This window comes from Danio rerio, chromosome 20 (genome assembly GCF_049306965.1).
Source record: "Danio rerio strain Tuebingen ecotype United States chromosome 20, GRCz12tu, whole genome shotgun sequence".
NCBI classification, from domain to species: domain Eukaryota; kingdom Metazoa; phylum Chordata; class Actinopteri; order Cypriniformes; family Danionidae; genus Danio; species Danio rerio.
In genome coordinates, this window is record NC_133195.1 from 42,858,898 (window position 1) to 42,882,377 (window position 23,480).

Here is a 23,480-nt window from a genome sequence, read left to right on the forward strand (position 1 = left end):
CTATAATATATTTTTGTCCTGGTGCTGAGGAGCCTATAGTAATAGTAACATGTTAATATAAGCACAGGGGGGAAATGTGGAGTATGTGGCTGTATCTAAAATCAAACACTATACCCTTAAATAATGGGAAATGTGGGAAGTTTTCTTGACTGTGAATTTTCTTCTTTAACTCTGTTAATTGAGCGGTGCGGTAGCGCAGTGGGTGGCACGTTCGCCTCAAAGCAAGAAGGTCACTGGTTCGAGCCTTGGCTGGGTCAGTTCGCATTTCTGTGTAGAGTTTGCATGTTCTCCGCGTGTTCACGTGGGTTACCTCCGGGTGCTCCAGTTTCCCCCACAGTCCAAAGACGTGGTATAGATAAATTGGGTAGGCTAAATTTTCCGTAGTGTATGTGTGTGAATGAGTGCATGGGTGTGTGTCAGTGTTGGGTTGCAGCTGGAAGGGCATCCGCTGTGTAAAACATATGCTGGATAAGTTGGTGGTTCATTCCGCTGTGGTGACCCCTGATTAATAAATGGACTAAGCCGAAAAGAAAATGAATGAATGAACTCTGTTAATTGTATAATTGTTTTGTCTTCTGTTACCTTTGCTGTTTGTTTGCTTGTTTGTGTGTTTTTATTAATTTATTGGGCCTTGAGTCTAAATAATAAAGTTGATTTACTGATAATTACTCAACGAATCATTTTAGCCCTCGACAAAATGAAAATTATCTGTTTTTGCATATTTGAGTTATTTTTTATTTATGTATTTTAAGTACATACTAAGCAAAACTATCCACTGTCATTGGCACTTTTTTGACATTGCCATCTCAATCTATCAGACTACATAATATATGTGGTCTGCACCACAAAATTTCCAGAAAAAATAAATAAAAGCCATTCTCCTACCTGAGGCCGAAGCAAAGCATGCTGGGATATGAGGAGACCAGATGGTGCTGTAGATGACACCCTCATGACCCTGAAGGGAGTTCACTAACTGACACTGCACTGGATCCCACTTTGTAGAAAAACAGCACAGATATAAAATACATTCCAGTACAGTAATACATTTCTTAGATGTTCATTTCAGTCTTCTAGTTTAAAGGATATCTATAGAGTATATTGGTGTGCTCCGAAACAGTGACAAAATTTGCGCTTAGGAGATATAAGACCGAGTTAAATGTAAAGCTTGTAGTTTGTCACTTCTGTCTAAATGGATCAACGTTTTTTTCCACGTCACCTCATACTTCAGTTTCTCATCTATCTTGACCAATCAAATGCTCTATATTGTTTGACACAACTAGTCCCCTTTAAGATGCTTCTCATTTGCTTTTCATTCGATGCGCTTGAACTCAATCACCACTGGCAGAGCTGTGATAAAAACAACACACTATTGGATACTTTTTAATAAGAGGAGGGGCTACTCTATGTCCCACCCTCTCTTCATTTTTCAGTTAGGATTAGGTCAATTATCAAATAAAAGTGCACATTTGAATATACATATCTCATATCAATAGAATATACATATCGCAGCTGGTGACGGATTACATTTAATTTATGCATTGGTTGTTTATTAAAGTTTGACCAATTAGATGGGAGCCTAACTATCTTTATCTCCATCTCCACATTAGTTGCTGTTCTGCTATTGGCTGGAGCAGACTAAAAGTAAAACCAGAGCTGAAAATAAATTCTTATTGTGAGAGTTAAGACAAGAGAGAAATGACAACAGCCAATCAGAGTCAACAGACCAGCTGATTTTTTTACTCATTCATATTGTTTAAAAGACTAAATGTTTGCACCTTTCTACAGTTTTTTTATTAGCAATTTAGAATTAATTATATGTAAAAATATGTTTTACCTATTTATTTTAATATCATTAAATAAATAAAGCATTTAAAAACATTGGCAACAAAAACAGTACTTTTTTAGGGGAAATATTATATCATAAGAAACATTATTATGGGAATATTCAACAACAATATTGCATATTTTTCTAGTATATAAAGACTGTTTTCCTTTTAAATCTTCACAATTACATTTAATTTAGCATTTAAACAATGCATGATTATATGGTTAGTTAAATGCAATTATTCGCAATTAACATTTATAATATGGCAAAATTGTCTGCGTATATTCATCCTCTAAACTAAAGTCTGCTTACCACTTTGGCTGTGTGGTCCCAAGATCCTGATACTAGCAGGTTTTCAGCACGTGTTTGACTCCAGTCTACTGAATACACCTATAAAAAGAGGGGATTTGCATCAGTCCAGAGGTTCTAAAGTGCTAAAACTTTACCTTTTCACTAATATATTTCCATTTAAATATTTATTATTATTAACTCTATACTACATGTCCATACTGCTGTTTCCAGAAAAGTTCTCCCTCCACACTACACAGCTGAAAATGCAGTTCAGAAGCTAAAAGTAGCTATAGAATTAAAGCACAAAATTTTAGCCATAATTCAATTATTTAAATAACACTACAATCACATTTGCTATAAGAAAAAATATATTAAACTGTGTTATAAAATACAAAAATTTCAATACCAGATACAATATTAAAAATAAGGACAGATTCAATAAGTGATTTATATATGACAATCAAAATGTCCTTCTCAATATAAAAACTTCTCAGTTTTCTTAACAGACTCAACAATTGCTGAGCCTTTTCAAAAACATTCTCGGCGAGTTTATCAAAAGAGAATTGAAAGTCAATCCCCACACCTAAATATTTAAAAGAACTCACCTGTTTAGCTTCCTCCCCGTTAATTTTGTTTGTAACACATTTCTTTCATCTTACTAATATTAAGCTGCAAGGAACTCTCTGTTGTCCAACTTGTTACATAATTGACAAAATGTAAATAATCATCCAATAACTGAGTATACTTTACACATCCCACCAAAGCCATATCATCAGCAAACTTGCTAAGTGTCAGTTTTTCATTGTCACAAGATATATCGTTTATATAAATAAAAAACTAAATTGGTGATAAAACACATGCTTGAGAAAGGCCAGTATTTAACACCATTCTCTGACTTTATACTCTTAGCCAATACATGCTGTGGTCTGGATAGTTCCTGATCCTTTAAAGTCTTTCCAAACATGTCTGAATTTTTTCTGTTGAACACAAAGGAAGATATACTGAAGAATGAAAGGAAAAATAGCTATTGTCTTCCATAATATTTCTTTATTCCTATATAAATGATATTGGCTGCTTTGACCCAACATTCTTCACAGTATCCTGCTTTGTGTAAGCAGATGAAAAAGATTCATAAAGAAACATTTAGAAATACTTGAATGCGAGCAATTTTTATTTTTGTGTGAACTACCCCTTAAATAATTACAGTACAAAACTGTATGTTTATTTTTTATAATATAAATGCAAAATATAAATTACATAATAATATGAAATGCATAATAATAATAATAATAATAATAATAATAATATAAAAGTTTAGTAATAAATTGAGTTCAAATCTTCCAGTACTCAGAAGGCAAAAATCGAAAATACAATTAATAATAAAAAAAAATTATTATGCCATTCATTATAAACAACATATCCCCAGAATGTACACTAGCCTGAAATCTGGGTCAAAACCACAAGATGTACCCATTGCAAAAAAAAAATTAATACGAAAACACACCAGTTCAATTCAATTCAAGTTTATTTGTATAGCGCTTTTCACAATAATTATTGTTTCAAAGCAGCTTTATAAAAGGTGCACATTACTGCATTACAATTAAATGCGATCAATTACAAACCAGCGAAAACAGAGCCCTAATATGCCCATTTAGAAGTGGAGATTGTGAACTGACCTCTTGTGTGTGGCCTTTCAGCACCTGCAGAAGACCTTGTGGATTGGCTGTATCCCAGATCTGCAGAGATCCGTCACCTCCTCCGGTCACTAGCACATGCTCATTGTTCTCACTCCATGTCACATCGAAAAGACCATCGTTCCAGTCAAAACTGTCCATGAGGCAAAAAAAAGAGATTCAAGCTCTACTTAATGATGCATCACATTACTGATTAGACCTTTCCTCCTTGACTACTGTACATTAGGATTTGCCTAGAAAGTTGGACTGTAACATTTTTGTGACAATTAATCCCATCCACTATATTGGACAGACCACAGAACAAGTATTAAAGGTCTGACTTGTATGTGTCATTTTAAATGTTTCCAATCTGTATGTGCAAACTAAAATGTTTAACTCCAGAAAATTTGCAGATTGATTTTTTATATTGTATAGACACAATGTTACAATTTTCTTTATTTGCCTTTAGAGCAAATATATTATTGGTTATTTTCCAGCTATGATTATTATTAGAGACATTTTATGTGGATGGTTAAAAGACTACATATCTTAATTTTTTGAAGTCTGTCTCAGTCAACTAAATGCTTTTATTTATACATAGAAAGTGTATTAAATTCTTTCAATTAAGTATTAGGAAAATTAAGCACCAAAATATGGGTGACATATTTGTGCATAAATTAAGTTAAACACTAATTCTGTTAATCCGGGGTCGCCACAGCGAAATGAACCGCCAACTTATACAGCACGTTTTTTTAGTCAGCGGATGCCCTTCCAGCCACAACCCATCACCGGGAAACCTGTTTTTGATTTTTACTTAATAAACGTTTAGTACAACCAAAAATGTGATATAACCCATCATTTACTCACCTACAAGAGACACATGATGTGTATGACTTCTTTTGATAAATCCATCCAGAGTTTAATTTAATTATATAAAATTGTCTTCGATAGTAAACACTGGAAAATTTCTTCAGTACAAGTTTAAAACAGCACATGTATCTATAGTAAAACATGCCTCATACGCTCCTGGGGGTGAATGAAGCCCTTCTGTAGCGATTTGATGCAGTTTTGTTATAAAAATATCAATTTTTTAAAAATTACAATAAATTATGTAATTTCCTCTGACTGTCTTAAGTGTGTTCACATAACTGAATACAAAACAGTGTTCATGGAATTATATAAATCTTAAATGAAATTGTAATTTTATAACGTATAGAAATTACAACTACAACAGCATTTTGATGTATTCTGGTGGTTTTCCTTTGCTGTTATAACAGAAAAGTTTTAAAATATGCACTTAGGATGCCGCGATCATGAGCTATTTTTTTATTTAAGGTGAACTAACCCTTTTAGAAATCTATAAGGATAATTAACCATACTGAATTTGGTCATATTTCAAGCAAATTCTAATTTTCGGCGGACAAATAGGTGAAATAGGTTTGGATAAAAGCAAAGTGTAACAACACTATTATCATTAAAAATAAACTTTTAATTAATATAGGTCATCAAATACTTGTTGTTTAAATTTGCTACACAAGACTTTTCTTGTAGTAGATTAACTAATGTTCACCGAATTAGTGCTAAAACATGCTGAATGTTTTCTAGTAATTGTTTTTTGCTTAGAAATAAAAATAAATCAAAATCATAATTTTTTTTATGTATACAATTGTATTACATATTGTTGTCATACTTATAATTGCTTTTTCATCTTTTATTATTAAATTACCTCTTCACAAGTGAAACATCTGTCTCCCGTTGCTCCAGCACAAAAAGTGTCCCACATCCTAAAAGCCAAGAAACAGGTTTATGTCAAAATCACAGTTTTGTATTAATCATCATACACTACCTGACAAAAGCCTTGTCGTCGATCCCAGTTGTAAGAGCAACAAATATTAACTTGACTTCTAGTTGATCATTTGGAAAAGTGGCAGAAGGATTTTCCCGATAAATCATTTGCTGAACTGCATCCCAATCATCACTAATACTGCAGAAGACCTATTGGAACCCGCATGGACCGAAGATTCTTACATAAATCTGTAAAGTTTGTTGATGGAAAAATCATGGTTTGGGGTTACATTCACTATGGGTGTGTGCGAGAGATCTGCAGAGTGGATGAACACATCAACAGCCTGAGATATCAAGGATATTGTGCTACCCATTACATTACAAACCACAGGTGAGGGCAAATTCTTCAGCAGGATAGCGCTCCTTCTCATACTTCAGCCTCCACATCAAAGCTTCTGAAAGGAAAGAAGGTCAAGGTGCTCCAGGATTGGCCAGCCCAGTCACCAGACATGAACCTTATTGAGCATGTCTAGGGGTGAGATGAAGGAGGAGGCATTAAAGATTAATCCAAAGAGTCTTAATGAACTCTGAAAGTCCTGCAAGAATGCTTTCTTTGCCATTCCACATGACTTTATTAATAAGTTATTTGAGTCATTGCAGAGATGTATGGATGCAGTCGTCCAAGCTCATTGGAGTCATACACAATATTAAATCTTTTTCCACTGCACCATGACTTTTTATTCCACAATATTTCTGTTCAGTGACAAGCAAAGTCAGACCGTACTGTCCTTATAAATAATAAAAAATCAAGGCATGATCATAGTTTATCTTAGTAAAATAAGCGTAATCTAGAGCCATTTTCATTTAAGCCACTACTGATACCAAATGATCAACTAGAAGTCAAGTTATTTATTGTTCCTAAAACTTGGATAGGCGACACGACTTTTGTCAGGTAGTGTACATGCCACTAACGTTACCTGCTATTCCATAATACTGAGAGGAAGCACATGCCATCGTAGAAGGCAAAAAAGGTGAAATCTCCACCGCATATCCATGACGTCCCGGAGACTTAAACGACTTCATACCGTTTCTCTAATAACTCAACGAGTGCAGAAATAGTCTAAAGTCCACGAACAACCCATTTACAATAAATAACGTTTTTTGTTTGTGGAAAACCACCAATATACGTACTGTCACCTAGGAAAACGTTTAAAACGATTAAACCTATAATTGTACTGTACAAATGAAACAATTGCCCTGCTTAACTTCCATATTAGCGCAAAACATGTGTATGACAAGTGTTTACTTCCGTGTTTTGGTGAGCTGACGAACGCAATGCTGTGGTTGGTCACATGTGGATGACGTCCTTGACGCTGATTTGCAGAAGCAGTTTTGATCTATTGTAGATATACGTGCATGTTTATGCGTTTTTCCTTTAATTCTGAATTGTTTGTAATTAATAGAAATGAGTGCATCAGACGTTTTCAATCTGGCGATTATAAGTCTTAAAATAAACACGTGAGTAAATGAAGAACATGAATGAAGCTTTATTTGAATGACACCAGAGGGCAGCATTTCTCCGGTAAAGACTTGCCACATTAGAAAAAATACTACAGTAATTTATAGTAAATACCATTGGTAAATACTACAGTGTTTTTGAACCATAGCCTACTATAGTAAAGTGTATTGTGCTGTATATAATAGTCTGTAGAATTGACAACTATTTTTGCAGATAACTATTGCAGCACAGACTACACTGTGTAGTATTAACTATAGTTAACTGATAAATTGTAATAAACACTTTTGTTTTTACTACAGTAAACTGTGATGTATTGTTGTATGATATTGGAGAAAACTACACTGTTGGATCATTTGTTTATATTACTAAAGTTGTTGTGTTATTGTACTAACTGTACAATTACCACAAGCACTTTACTATGGTATGGTTCAAAAACACTATAGTATTTACTCTACTATTTTTCACATGGGTTGTTTCCTTTTGAGACTTTTTAGTCTAAATATCTTACAATTGAAACATTTAGATTAATATTGTCATGATGCAGGACTAAGGTCACAAAATGGGGGAAATTCCCCCTTAAATCATTCATCCGGCTTATTCCCTTTATTAATCTGAAGTTGCCACAGCGGAATGAACCACCCACTTATCCCGCATATGTTTTGTACAGCAGATGCCCTTCCAACTGCAACCCAGCACTGGGAAACATCCATACACACTCATTCTCATACGGACAATTTAGTTTATTTAATTCACCCATAGCGTATGTCTTTGGACTGTGGGGGAAACCAGAACACTTGGAGGAAACCCACGCCAACATGGGGAGAACATGCAAACTCCACATTGAAATGCCACCTTCCCAAAAATTCTCCTACAGATTATATACAGGTTATTTTTATGGTCCGCAGTGTTTGTACAGTAAATTAAGATCAAACATTATACAAAATTAAGAGGCCACATTCCCTGGATTTAAGATATATAGTTGTGTTTGAGTAAAACATCATTTTGGTTTTATTCTGTTTACTGATAATGTTTATTCAAAATGTTTAGACTTTTTAAATGATCAAAAAAGGTGCCATGCTTTCAGATGTTTAATTTTTAGACAACACAACACCAATGTTTCAACCTCCTAAGAGTAAAGAAGTCAACATTTGGTGGAATTACCATGATTATGAATCCCACCAAATGAAAACATCTCTTGTTTTGATCAATTGCCATTTTCTGAATAAATAAACAAACAAATAATTAAATAAAATAACTAACCAACTAAATAAAATAATAAATACATACATAAATAGTTAAATAAAAATAACAAACTAACCAACTAAATAATAAAATAAAATAACCAACATTATTCAGTAATTTTCTTTTCAGCTTAGTCCCTTTATTAATCTGGGGTCACCACAGCGGAATGAACTGCAAACTTATCCAGCATGTTTTACACAGCGGATGCACTTCCAGCAGCAACCCAACACTGGGAAACACCCATACTCTTGCATTCGCACACATACACTACGGCCAATTTAGCTTATTCAATTCACTTGTATCGCATGTCTTTGGACTTGTGGGGAAACCGGAGCACTCAGAGGAAGCCTGCACGAACACGGGGAGAACATGCAAACTTCACACAGAAACGCCAGCTGACCCAGCTAGGCCTCAAATCAGTGACCTTCTTGCTGTGAGGCGATCGTGCTACCCACTGTGCCACCGTAAAATAATAAATAAATAAATAAATAAATAACCAACCAACAAATTAAATAAAAATTAGCAAATAAATCATAAAATAATAAAATAACAAATTAACCAACCAACAAAATCAATAAAAATAATAAATACATAAACAAATAAATAACTAACTAACCAACTAGATAAAAATAATAAATGAATACAAATAAATAAATAAAAATAAACAAATAAATAAATCAAATAACTAGCCAAGTAAATAAATAATTACAAATAAATATATAAAAATTAGCAACCAACTAAATAAAAAATAATAAGTACATACATAAATAAATAAACTAACTAACAAAGTAAATAAAAAATTTAAATAAATAAATAACTAGGGCGATGCAGTGGCGCAGTGGGTAGCACATTCGCCTCACAGCAAGAAGGTCACTGGTTTGAGCCTCGGTTGGGTCAGTTGGCGTTTCTGTTTTGAGTTTGCATGTTCTCCCTGTGTTCTTGTGGGTCTCCTCTGGTTGCTCTGGTTTCCCCCACAAGTCCAAAGACATGCGCTACAAGTGAATTGGGTAGGCTAAATTGTCAGTAGTGTATGAGTGTGAATGAGAGTTTGTTGATGTTTCCTAGTGGTGGGGCATGCGCTGCGTAAAACATATACTGGGTAAGTTGGTGTTACATTTCGCTGTGGCGACCACGGATTAGTAAAGGGAATAAGTCGAAAAAAAAATGAATGAATGAATGAATGAATAAAATAACTAACAAACCAAGTAAATAAAAATAATAACTAACTAACTAACTAACTAAATAAATAAATAAATAAATAAATAAATAAATAAATAAATAATTAAAAATAAATAAATAAATAAAAATAAATAATTAAATAAATAACCAACACACCAACCAACAAACTAAATAAAAAATAATAATTACATAAATAATTAAATAAATAAATCAACTAAATAAAAATAATAAATAAAATAAAATAACTAACCTAAATAAAAAATTTAATAAAAATAAACAAATAAACTAACATCTTATACTTAAATACCTTTTAAATCCAGCATTTCTAGAAAAGTTAAGAGTTTTTAAGTGCTCCCTTAATTAATATATTTATAGTCTCTTCTCTTATTTTTTTATTTAAAAAAAAGAGAATATTAATAGCATGATGATATATAAATATTTATTGACTAAATGTGCTGATGAAACATTTTAATATGAAGACTGCGGACAGTTCATATAAACACGTATCATTAAAACATAGAGAGTTAAAGAGATGTTATTCACATTGTTCTCAAGACACACGCTTTAGTTTTAACTAAATTATCCATATAGCAGCTAAGGTTAAAAAGTCCAAATGAACCCTACAGTCAGAAGTATGATCAATCAGCACTGTGATCACATCAACATGCTGCTTTTATCTGTCAGTCTGGTCTATAAAGGCCATCTTGTAGTTCAGCTGAACTGTTTTCATGTGTGGAAACGAATGAAGTTGACAGGCTTATACTGACCACGTTCACACCGCCGACTCTCTGCCTGTGTGTGATGTTTTGGGGAGATCATGTGCGCCCTTGATATATGACGGCCACTTCAAAGGCAGGGGCCCGGCGTGAGAACCAGCCGCTCTAAAGCAGATAACCGGCGGATTTACGGCCCCGCACTTTTCCCATGATTGCCGGTGGGTAGCAGGCGCTGGTTGTCCTAATCCCCATTCACTTGGAAATGCTGATACTTTTTCTCTTAAGGAATTTAATGGTGTGACAGTGATTTACTAATGTAAATCTGCCTAACAGACCCTGGCATAAAGGGAGTGGATTAGGCCGGCATAAAGAGCCATCTTGGGGAGGAGTGACTGGTGTTGTTGTGCTTTCATGTGGTGCACACTACTGCGGGCCGGACGGTGGTTTGTTCACGCCCGCCAGAAAAACTACAAGAGTTTTGACTTGAGCCGCCCCTGAAGGACCAAAGGGGACCTTGAGGGGCCTTGCCATTGAATAACAGTAAACATCAACTGCTTAAACGTTAAGAAGAAATCGTTGAAGCGTGACTTTAACAATGAATGTGAACTCATGTGTTGCTGATCGTGTAAAAATGCCGACTTTATATTCATTAAATTTGTTTGTAGCTTTCTTCAAAGCTGGTGGACAGATTTATAACTGTTGAAGTGGCGGTTATAATTGCAGCTATTTTATATTGAATTATTAGAGAAACACATTAAAGAGCATGAATATTTGTTTCCTACGATTTTCTCTCTAAAGCTGCTGTCGGGTGAAAATGATATCGGAGCATAAATCTCAAATGCAGCATTTTAGTAGGCAATTCATAGTTTTGACAATTACAACGCAAACCTGGATTAACATCTATGTTCAATAAATGACATCAGTATATAATAAGCGGTTATGATTATTACTGAACCGATATCGAAATGTCCGCTTCTGCATCGCGGTGCACCGAAGAAACAATTAATTTTGACACCCCTAATGCACAGCCTACAGCAGCCACAACATGTGAGGAGGTAAATAGCTAGATCAGAATCAGTGCTCGGTATCGGCTGAACAACATGACGAAGAATAGGTACTCGGTATCTGCTGAACAACATGACAAAGTATCGTTACTCAGTATCTGCTGAACAAATCTTGATCGAAGCATCCCTAGTAGATATGTCATCCTTGTCTTTGTGTAGACCAAAGGACTGGAACAACCCATACCCTTAAACCCAAACACAACTGTAAATTATTCACAATCAGAGGGGAATAATAGATGGATAACACTCATGGAGAAGTGCATAAACCTAACTGTAAGCCTGAACTTAACATACACGGTAAATGTATAACCTTATTCTGGTGAAACATCAAATTCAATTGTCAAAACATCTGTCGATCGGCTGAAGATTGGTATGGGTTGATAATCACATTTAATGACTCAATCGGTACTCACCAATCTGGCCAATCTCTTGAACCGATCGCAGGTGTTTTGGGGTTTACAAGCAGAGGAGGACGCACTCGCACTACTGCATATTATGCACAGCCTACAGCCGCCACAACACGTGAGAAGCTAAATGGTGAGATCAGAATCGGTACTCAGTATCGGCTGAACAAATCCTGATCAAAGCATCCCTAGTAGATATGTCAGCTTTGTCTTTGTGTGAACCAAAGGACTGAAACAACCCTTACCCCTAAACCCAAACATAACTGTAAATTATTTACAATCAGAGGGGAATAATAGATGGATAACACTCATGTTGAAGTGCGTAAATCTAATTATAAGCCTGAACATAAACGATAAACGTATCCCTTAATTCTGATGTTGTTCCAGGATCAACACAGATGCTAATCCAGGGACATGTACTGTCTTTGGTATTGATGACCAAAGAAACACCAGAAGTGAAAGATTAGCAAGTCAAGTTGTTCTTTGGAGTTTAAAATGTACATTCAAAAGAAAGCTATCAGAGTGATGCTATATTGAACTTAAAATTGCTCTGATGAAACATCAAATTCAATTGTCAAAACATATTAGGGATGCTCCGATCGATCTGCAGATAATCACATTAAATGACTCAATTCTCGCCAATCTGGCCGATCTCATGAACCAATCGCAGGTGTTCAGAAGTTTACAAGCAGAGGAGGACGCACTTGCACTACTGCATATTATGCACAGCCTACAGCAACCACAACACGCGAGGAGGTAAATGGCGAGATCAGAATCGGTACTTGGTATCGGCCGATCAACATGACAAAGAATCGGTACTCCGTATCGGCTGAACAAATCCTAATCAGAGCATCCCTGCAGCTGCTTTTGTGTGGACCAAAGGACTGGAACAGCCTTTTCAAGCATGGATCATACATATTTTGTAAACTGACAGTTCTAATAAAAATGATTTGGTGCCATATTGTTGCATTTTTAAAACTGAATGAATTGTTGAAAGTCAAAATTTTCAAATAAAATGATTTTGTAATTTACAGTCTTTTTATCTTTACAATATTTACACTCAAGAGAGGTGAATTAAATAATATGTTGTAGTAAAAAAAATACAATGAACACCAGTAACATGTATTTTACACCAGGTGGAGTTAAGTATATTTACAGTTTTAACTCTTCCCAGACTAAAAATTAATCCTATTGTAGGTGTCAATGTGCCAACACTTTTGAAAATGTTGAATTATTTCTGTTGGGAGTGGACCGCATGAGACACTTTCAAAGTGTTAAAATGAACTCTCTTAGAGTTGTTTTGGGTGCCATATCTTGCTGTGTACGGTGAAATCAGGATAGGGTTTTAGCAGGCACCGTCACACAGTACAGCTCTTCACACACAGCTAAAAAGTTATTTTAGCTTTAGAAGAAATTATTGACTTTTTTCAATGAAAGTAAACCGATTTGCTGCTGATCATGTAAGAATGATGACCTTTTATTCATTAAATGTGTTTGTAGCTTTCTTTAAAGTTTGTCGACAGATTTATAACTGTTGAAGTGGCGGTTACAATTGCAGCTGTTTGTTTGACTTCATCTGCATATTTTGCATTATTAGAAAAACACATTAAAGAGCACAAACATTTGTTCCCTACCATACGATTTCAAGAACTCAAATAATGCTTTGGGAAAACAATTACTTTCTCTCATAACATTCCACGATGTGTTGTGGTGAAGGCTAGTGGAAGGATGGTTTTATTAGCGTGTGTCAGAATGAAAACAAAACACACTCAGTTCGTTCTTGAGGGACATTTGTTTTTTTGCATAGGAAAAGGTTACATCTTACAGAGGGTGGTTATTAACACAGTTACAGTAGTAGAAAAATCTCACATGAGTATTAGTGAATGTTATTTTAAAAAAACAACTTCAGTAGGCCTATTGTATAAATCGGAGAAGATCCTGTCTCCCCCCAAACAAACAGTAGTGATTGAAGTGCATCATACCAATGAACTAATTTCAATATAAACTCTAGTTACAATCTTACACATGTACAGATTTACAAACTGGATTGTTAAATCAGAGATAAAAAAACAAACACCTCACTTTAGTGATTATCTGCAAAACTTTGGTTTGTTTCAGAACAAGCTGTTCACTCTAAAGCTGCTGTTGGGTGTTTGTGGAAGTCAGATGATATCAAAGCATACATCTCAAATGCAGCATGTTAGCAGTGTTTATGCAGGCACTGTTAAAACAGAAACAAACTTCCTTTACGGTTTCCAACACAGTGCGACGTGTAAAAACTCTTTCTTTTCTTCCCAGAATGTTGGCTTAAGTTTGACGCTGCATATGTGCACAAGTGTAGAGGAAGACAAAAGCCCATGCTGCTGACCGAAGCAGGCACAATAGCCGCTGCTTTCCTTTATGTACAAAGCATGGAAGACGTCCAACATTTAAATCCAACATTTAAAACGCTCCCACTTCAGTTCCCCACGGTCGGTATGGTTTACTGCTGCTCCCGCTGCTCTGTTGGGATGTGGTGGATGTGGAAACGGAAGAGCTCACGGTGGAAGAAGCCACTGAAGATGCTGTAACGCTGGGGCTGAAGAGTGGGAATCCAGCGGGAAATGATAGAGGGAAGGTTTGAGCTGCAGCTGCAGCAGCTGCTGCGTGAACGGTCGCTGATAACGAAAGCAGAGAAGTGGACAGCGGTGGCACGCAAGGAGCCACACTTCCAGTAGAGGGCGCTCTGAGTGCCGAGTCACTATGGGAGAAAAGGGCTGCACCTCTTTGAGGAGCCTCAGACAGCCTGCCGGAGGAGCTCTCTGAGGAGGGAAGTCCGCTCTGCTGCAGGAACGCAGCAGGAATGGGATGCAAAGCGGCAGCCCAGTGGTGCGGGTGAAGGGCCTGCTGGTGATGGGCTATGGATGTGGTCATGGCGGCTGCTTCCCTCTGCGAGGCACAGCTGCTGAGGTGAGAAACCAGACGGACACGGAGAGGGTCGCTGGAGTCCAGGCCTTCCACAGAGCTCAAATACCTGGCCACTTCAGTCAGACACTCCCGGAAGCCGATGCTCAAGAAGTCCATGGCCAGAGAATGAGCGTCGAAATATCCTGACAAAAAATATTGAGAATTATTCAAATGAGCATACTAGTGAATCTTTAAATACACACACCGCCTGTGAATTTTGATACCTTTGTTCAAATATTTCCCAAATGATGTTTAACAGAGCAAGACATTTTTTACTGTAATTCCTAAAATATTTTTTCTTCTGGAGAAAGTCTTATTTGTTTTATGTCAGCTAGAATAAAAGCAGTTTTTAATTCTTTGAAAACCATTTTAAGGTCAATATTATTAACCCCTAAAGCCGAGTTCAGACTGCATGATTTTTGTCAAGATTTTGACTCGACAACAGGTTTTGAGAAATTCCCGACAAATGCCAGAAATCAAAGGCAAATCGATGCTCTTTCACTTGTGTAACAATCATACAATGTGAACTATTAAAGACGCCATCTGAAGCAGTGATGGTTCTAGTTTAAATGGCATCCAGGGCGAACCACCCCATATGGATACCCTTCCAGCAGCAACCTAGTACAATATACCGCCCAATATCATTATTAATATACAATTATTATTCTAAATAAATAACAGAAATCAATCCTAAATTTAACTGGAAAACAATGTAAAGAAAGACACAACAGGAGTGATATGTAAAGTTCACTTAAGAAATCTTTTGCATGAATATTAATGACAATTCTATAGAATACAAAAAATACACGTTTTATGGAATTATCTGTTCTCTTTGACCTGACTCATGTCTAAGAAAGTCTTACCTAACCTACCCAACTAATTATCCTTCCTTTCTGCTTCATAGCCACGCTTAGTCAAAATAAGATCATCATCATATAAACCCTAGTTTTGTCGACGAGTGAAACTCACTGCGTTAACAGAACATAGAAGCGCGTATTTTATTGGCATGACTGTAAACAAATGGGATTCACTCCGGAAGCAGAGCAGCACGTGAGGAGTGCAGGAATCGTTATTTGTGTATGGCCCCTAACGTCTTTATTCTGAGATTACCATTCTATATAAATATACTTGCTTAAAGTAAATGGTATCTCAAAGCTTTTACTAGGGCTCATTTTTTTTCTCCGTCACCGTCTCCCCATGGCGCCCCCCAGCAAGATGCCACCCTGGACGATCGCCCATATTGCCCATGCCTAAATCCGCCACTGCCAATGAATCGCCGAAAACTGTCAGAAATTTGGCATGCTAAAAATCTGGACGATTCAAAGTCATGCCGTGTGAAATTTGTTCTAATTAAAAATAGCATTGCTGATTACATACAGTTAGTCACTATTTACTTACCATAAGTAGTTACAAAGCGTTGTTTTTCTTCTGTTGAACAGTATTAATTTCATCAACGAAAATAGCTTTATGTAAACAAAAACTTGACAGGCCTGCTGCGCTAGTAATGTGACTGAATATGCACTCTCTGATCCGCTTATCAAATAAATAAATGGCGCAAAGCAGGAGATTATACCAAATAAAATATACTGTATATATTGGCCAGATTTGATCCATTTGACTACATTTTAGTCTCAGCTATTTTCATCAACAATAATGCACTGTTCATTCATTAGATGAGCGGATAGGAGTATGCACATTCATTGTTTTCCATCACATTACTAGCGTACTAGTCAGGTTTCTGTTTGTGTTAAGCTAGGCAACAAACCTTTCATTCATTTTCTTTTCGGCTTAGTCCCTTTATTAATCTGGGGTCACCACAGTGGAATGAACCGCCAACTTATCCAGCATATGTTTTACGCAGCGGATGCCGTTCCAGCTATTTAGTCTACCCAATTCACCTATAGCGCATGTCTTTGGACTTGTGGGGGACGCTAGAGCACCCGGAGGAAACCCACGCGAACATGTGGGGAACATGCAAACTCCACACAGAAACACCAAATGACCCAGCCGAGGTTCGAACCAGTGACCTTCTTGCTGTGAGGCGATTGTGCTACCCATTGCGTTACCATGCAGCCGCAACAAACCTTTATTGCTCTTATTTTTATTGACAAAATTAACACTAAAACAAAACAAAATAAAGATATTCTGAGGCATAATGGGCATTAATCATTTCTAAAAAATATATTTTGTGTTCAACAGAAGAAACAAACCAAAAAGGCTTGGAAAACAGCAAGAAAGTCACTGGTGCAAGTCCTGGTTGGGCCAGTTGCCATTTCTGTGGAGTTTGCATGTTCTCCCCATGTTCACGTGGTTTTCCCTCGGGTTCTCCAGTTCCCCCACAGTAAAAAGAAATGCGCTATAAGTGAATTGAATCAACTTAATTGGACATAGTGTATGTGTGTGATAATTGTGTATGTTTTCCAGTACTGGGTTGCAGCTGGAAGGGCATCTGCTGGGTAAAACATATGCTGGATAAGTTGGCTGTTTCCGCTGTGGCGACCCCTGATAATTAAAGGGACTAAGCTGAAGGAGAATGAATGAATAAACACTTCTTCTGTTTTCAAAAGTGTTACTCGTTTCTGAACCTGTCAATCACACGAAATCCACTAATAGCCAACAACAACAATCCAATCAGGCCCCACCCAACTTATCTTTTCACATTATTACACATACTGTACATGACTATTCAGAATAGCAAAGGTACTTGCAACTTCTGTTTCACAAGGCCAAAAGTTACCACTGGTCAGAATGAATGAAACGCAGCCCCACCGCGCTGGAGAAGCTAAAGCTACACAGACTGGGATTGTGACCTGACCTGTTTGTATGTTTGTTTTCTCTCCTCTGTGCACCGGTTTTAACACTCATCTGAAAGCCCTAACAAACCCCCAACAGTGCAGCCTGTGAATGTGGCTCCACTCCCCTCCCATGGATTTATGAAAGCAAACACAATCCCAGGGTCAAGTGCTTCTTTTGTCCTGCCGGCACTTTCCCACGAGTTCAATCCTACCATTAACATTGATTTCCACTTTAATCTGGTCAAAAGGGAACTCCGTGCTCAGATTTCACTACAGCATTAGGTGGTGAGCCAATAACATGCGGTCTACCTTTTCCTCCTGTGGCCTGAAGCATCTTCAGATGATCCACTGTCATCTGCAATATTTCCGCTTTCTCCAACTTGGCAGATCCCTTGGGAGAAGAAACAGGATACATGCGAGGAGTTTTTAATATGACTGCTTTGATGAAATAACGTGACAACACACTCTTCCACTTACTTTTGATTTATTATAATTACTAGAACTAATACTTTTCATATTGCAAGTAGGCATGCTCCGGTATAAGATTCTGATGGTATGATAACTTTATCACACTTTTACGGTATTGTAATTATTGCTCTAAAATATATTCTGTTTTAATGTCTGAGTGAAAAAACTAAAACTTGTTTCCCCTCCTAACACAATATATTTTATTTTGAGAAACATTTACAATATTTTGGAGCAGTAAACATGTCAGGCAAATAAATCAAATGTATCCTTGACTTCTGCTGTCTTCATTAGTTTCAAAAATGGACATCTTTTTAATTTAAAATGGCATCTTGGGATATCTTTTCTGCTGGAGATACTGACATCAAAAAGCTTACATATGGCGTAGGAACGGTAGAGCAGAAAGTTTTGCCAGTTTTAAAACCTTGACTTTTCCAAATCGTGGTAAACCTTTAGAACGGTTATCATCCCCAACTGCAAGGACGTGAACTCACCTGTTTCTCAAAAGCTGTTGGCACCAGACGACGCAACTCTGATAAGCTATTATTTATCCGGTCCCTTCTTCTTTTTTCAATGATCTGTAATATATGAAATGTTTAATGTGTTTGAAATATTTAACAAACATTTAAAACATCGATAAAAAATATGAATTACCCCTCTCCGCTTCTTTCTGGCCATGACTTGGGATGTCGTTGTAGGTGAGCCACATCTTATAAATGAACCATTGCTTTGGCTGGGAATAAAAAGGATAAATACATATCAGTACACTGCAAAAGGGTTTTGTTAACTTTAAAAATTAACTTTTTTTTCCACATTAGTTTTATTTTGATTTTGGACAAACAAATCTTGTAACTTTAGATCAGGGGTGCCCAAACTTTTTCTTATGAAGGGCCAAAAGACAAGCATGACTGCTGCGGGCCGAATGTTATGTGAGCAAATCTATGCAAATGTCAAACTTGTCGTGAAAAAAATAAAGTTGTCACTAAAATACGGAAACCATTTCTAAGTTTTTTGTGCAAGCAAGTATTTTACTCTACTTCAGAAATACTCAAAAATGCATCTGTCAATGTTTTCAAACTACTATATTGATTTACAAGTTCACATTAAGTTTGCAAGTTCACATCCGTCACATTCACAACAAAGAGATGTCACATACATAACCAAGCTTTTTCCTCATAAATGCAAAAATTTTAAATAAAATAAAATCAATCATTTTTGTTCTACAGTGAGCTGACACTTATCCTTTCGATTAGCATTGCTTCTTTTGAGTTTAATTCACACAATTTCTACAAAGTATGTTGTAGACAGTAAACTCGCTAACGTTTTTGGTCACATGCATAACGCATGTTTATTTTCCGCATTTAAAGTATAAAACATGTTTACAAAGTGATGTTTTTCTGATCCCATAATTCTGTGGTTAGTTGGTTAGGAAGATTTAAACAGATGTTTCAATATAATGTTAACATATACTTTCTATGTTTTGAGTTTTTACTGCAAATGTCACATGCATAATGCTGAAATTGCTCTTATATCAAACTGTATTACAAAGTTGCCATGGGTAATTTCCTAATTCTTAAAAAGTAATATTTAAAAAAATAAAAAAATAGAAAGCTTTACTTTAATCGTATTAGGCTACCTAATACCTGCATTTTTTTTTTTTTACATTTTATAATTAACTTATTACAATGAAAACAAACAATTTCATTTATAATGAACATTTAAATAAATCTGATTAATTTACCACAGTTAATTAAAACATTTAATTCAAGCTTGCTTTTTTTGTAGCTCAAAAACAAAACAATTAACAAAAGATTACGTTAAATTAGAAATGACAATCTCTTTTAAAGGGATGTTAAAGGGATGGGATGGTGTGCCAAATCAAAGGTTATCATGGGCTTTCTTTGGACAACTCTGCTTTAGACAGGACCACATAAAAACTTTTTTTTTTTTGGGTATACCAAAATATTTTACAATAAAAATTATAACACTTGTTAAGTCATCAACAAACACAATTGCTTAAACTGCTTAACTTCATGACAAATGTAGCTAATATGTCAGTAACAAACATAACAACTTAACACAAAGCTTATGTGATCATCAATAGCTATAACTTCAAGTTTGAAATGTCTGAGACAACTTACTGTAAAAAAAAGTTAGAGTGATTATCTTAAGAGTCCAATTCTGATTCTGATCTAATCCATAATTAGTCTACTGTACTCTTATCAGTCATATTAAATGTTTTACATGAAATAATTAGTTGATTAAAATGCTACCACATGAAGTTTACATGAAACAATGCATTCATTACATATAAAACATTAAATAAAACTGATATGATACACAATTTCTATACTTTTAATCTTTTCACCTGAGATATAATGTCAAATGTAACAACAACAACAACAACATAATAATAATAATAATACTGAAGTACTAATATTTTAATTGATCTAACTTAATACCAGCAGCAAATGTATTGATTAATTAGGCTATATTACAAATAAATAAATAAAAAATAAAAATAAAGAAACGGTCATATAAAATAAACGTATCTATATTACCAATAGAAATAGCCAAGTGCATAAAGTAGGTAATTCATATACATTTAAAACATGCCAATCAAACTTTTCTCTCTACAATAAATAGCCAAGTGCATCCATTTGGACTTCACGTATAGCCTATACTGTAGCATCCATTAAGTGAATCATCAGTTCCCAAACATCAAACAAGCCGTGTTTCACCGATCATGCTTACCCAGAGTAGTTATTCTCGCTGCCCACATCAATGGTTTCATCCATGTCGCTGTCGGACGTGCTGTCCTCACAGGGCCGCTTCATGATGCAGTGCGCGCAGGTACAGACACCAAAAACTCTCTGAGCGCCTTTCCCACGAACCGCTGGAGCCTCAGTCTCACATTCACGCCCACGTCCTGCTTCGGGAACACCCACCGTAAAAAAAAAATAGAAAACACGCCCCGAGCCGTCGAATGGAGGTCTCAAACTTCATTCCCCTGATAATTGACTCTGGCCGGCTCCAGCGCTCGCGCTCTGCACCCGCGGGCCCCAGAAGCGTGAGAAACACTTTACACAAAAAGGCGACGGTGTTTCTGGGCACAGGCGAGCACTTTGGACGCGGTGTGTGCGGATGGATAGACAGGGAAATCTGGGTAAAGGGTTTCTGGCAAGGAAAGTAAGACGAGGATGTTAAGAGACCCGCCAAAATGTCGTCAGGTGGAGAGTTTTTGTTTTTGGAACGAATTTCTGTAGGTAGTTTGTTTGTTGAGGGCTGTTTCCCGCGTTTAGTCGTTTGGGGCCCATTCACAGAGTTGACATGCTTCAGACGTGCTACAAGGAATTCCACGTTTACTGAAATGTTGATTTACAATAAAGTTAAAATTAATACACTAATAAAAGACACACAATCGCATTATTTCACATAATGTATGCAAAATTAATGTAATTTTAGTACAACCCCCAAGTAATGTAGGCAATGTAGACTAAATATATATTTGTAAAGTTAGCATTTAACATTTTTTGAAGCTTGTTTCTGCCTCTTATTACATTACTAACTAATAAAAGAAACACAATAGCATTATTTCGCATAATGTGTATAAAATGAAAGTAATTAATACAACACCCCAAAAATCTAGTAGAATTGTAGGCTACATTTATGTAGGCTAATATAGTATTGTAAAGTTAGCATTTAACATGTAACCTTGTTTCTACCACAAAATATATAAAAGTAAAAAATATATACCTAGCCTAATTGTATATTTTTTAAAACTCACATTGTTTTTTTTTTTGCTTTATTAACAAGAACCTGTATGTAGTTTTATTATACAACAAAATCTCTTCATATTCCTTAATAAGAAAGATTACGTGAGAAAAGAAGAAATTAAATGAAAAAGAAACAGAGGAGAGGGCACATACACACACACACACACACACACACACACATACATACATACATACATATATATATATATATACACATATATATATATATATATATATATATATATATATATATATATATATATATACACATACACACACACACATAATTATAATTGTTTATTTTACCAATTTTAGTTATTGAGTCATTAAATGCACATTTACTACAGAAAATGCATGTACACAAATAATTTTATGCAAAAGGAGCATATATTAACTGTTTTAATTGCTTTTCGATTTTTAGACCTAGAAATTGCTTTTAAATGCATTTTACTCACTTTTCTAGCACTACGAACAGAGGCTTGCTTTTGGCAAACTTTGATTTGTGTATGTGAAATTTATATAACAATAAAATTAAGTTTATAATAAAACCAATATCTTTTAAAGAGCGATCCTTAACATAATAACCTAAAATCATGTTTTACAAATCAGATATTTTTACATTATTAGTAGGCCCACACGGAATCTGTGTGCGCAGATTTACGCAGATTTTTATGCCCATCCTTGAGTCTTTTTATTTACTTGTGTTAAACTATATTAATTCAACTTTTTAATTAATTTCAGTAATACTATTGACTAATATAAAAATGTTCATATGATTTTCGTATATAGTTTGTAAAGTAATATTTTCTGTCCTTTAGTGAATGTATTATTTGAGAGACTTGATTTGCTTACCAAATATGTGGTTCTAAATAGATTTGCATTATAAACATTTAATAAAAGTTAAAAAGGTGTTATTTTGTATTTCATATATGAGATTTTTAGCCATGATACTCCCAAAACTCTAAGCAGAAATAGCAAAAAAAAAAATGTCTGCAGACTCTGTCTGGCCATAACTATGACTAATAAAAGCTTCAACATTAATCCAAAAAAAGCTTTCACAAAACAGCATTCACAATGCATTGTCATAATCAGATGACTCAATATACAATTTCAATTATTCATTAATTTGTTTTTTATTTCAACTTAGTCTCTTTTATTAATCTTGGGTTGCCTTATCCAGCATACAGTATATGTTTTACACAGCGGATGTTCATACACTATGGACAATTTAGCTTAGCCAATTCACCTGTACCACATGTCTTTGGACCGGTGGAGGGAACCAGTGCACCTGGAGAAAACCCTCGCGAACGCGGGGAGAACATGCAAACTCCACACAGAAACACCAACTGACCCAGCCGAGGCTCGAACCTTGATGTGAGGCAACAGCACTACCTACTGCGCCACCGCGTTGCCCTTATACAATTTTAAGAAAGCTTAAATATTTGCAATAGTAAGGAAAAAAGCTTACCTAACTGAAGAAAAATGTAAAAATATGCAACAAACATCTGAATTAACTAAGAGTAAAAAAAAAAAAAAAAAAAAAAAAAAATATATATATATATATATATATATATATATATATATATATATATATATATATACTTATCTAGGCTAATATAGTATTGTAAAGTTAGTTAGACTTCATAATAAAGTACTTCAGTATTTTATTATGAAGTCAATTACATATATATTAATATTACTAAATAACTAAACTAAATTACTAAATAACTGAGCATATTACAATATAATGCACCAACAATAACTTTATGGCATGGATCAAATGATCACAGAAGCTTTTTT

At 35.3% G+C, this 23,480-nt stretch overlaps 3 protein-coding genes across 27 annotated transcripts in view; 1 reads left to right on the forward strand and 2 right to left on the reverse strand.

Annotated features, from left to right (window-relative positions):
• The window catches only part of pex7 (peroxisomal biogenesis factor 7), a 61,835-nt gene extending 54,944 nt beyond the window's left edge, over positions 1 to 6,891 (reverse strand). For 2 of the 4 annotated variants that reach the window (XR_012395481.1, NM_001013532.2), the window contains 5 exon segments: positions 6,552 to 6,891; positions 5,516 to 5,573; positions 3,793 to 3,943; positions 2,138 to 2,215; positions 886 to 994 (listed from right to left, as the gene is read on the reverse strand). Coding sequence is in view for 2 of the 4 variants with exons in the window: in NM_001013532.2 (NP_001013550.1) it covers positions 886 to 994; positions 2,138 to 2,215; positions 3,793 to 3,943; positions 5,516 to 5,573; positions 6,552 to 6,657 (502 nt within the window). In the remaining 2 variants the exon portion in view is untranslated. 4 annotated transcript variants of the gene reach the window in all.
• Positions 1 to 23,480, forward strand: part of esco2 (establishment of sister chromatid cohesion N-acetyltransferase 2) — a 365,881-nt gene that overhangs the window by 230,922 nt on the left and 111,479 nt on the right. The window lies entirely within an intron of this gene.
• hey2 (hes-related family bHLH transcription factor with YRPW motif 2) overlaps positions 13,390 to 23,480 on the reverse strand; it is a 97,277-nt gene continuing 87,186 nt past the window's right edge. For 21 of the 22 annotated variants that reach the window (XM_073933190.1, XM_073933189.1, XM_073933193.1 and 18 more), the window contains 4 exons: positions 18,559 to 18,637; positions 18,399 to 18,482; positions 17,749 to 17,830; positions 13,489 to 14,787 (listed from right to left, as the gene is read on the reverse strand). In XM_073933190.1, the coding sequence (XP_073789291.1) occupies positions 14,141 to 14,787; positions 17,749 to 17,830; positions 18,399 to 18,482; positions 18,559 to 18,582 (837 nt within the window). In that variant the 5' untranslated portion in view covers positions 18,583 to 18,637 and the 3' untranslated portion in view covers positions 13,489 to 14,140. Of the gene's footprint in view, positions 14,788 to 17,748; positions 17,831 to 18,398; positions 18,483 to 18,558; positions 18,638 to 20,658; positions 20,914 to 23,480 lie in introns of those variants that run through there. The other variant, NM_131622.2, reaches the window with a different exon arrangement.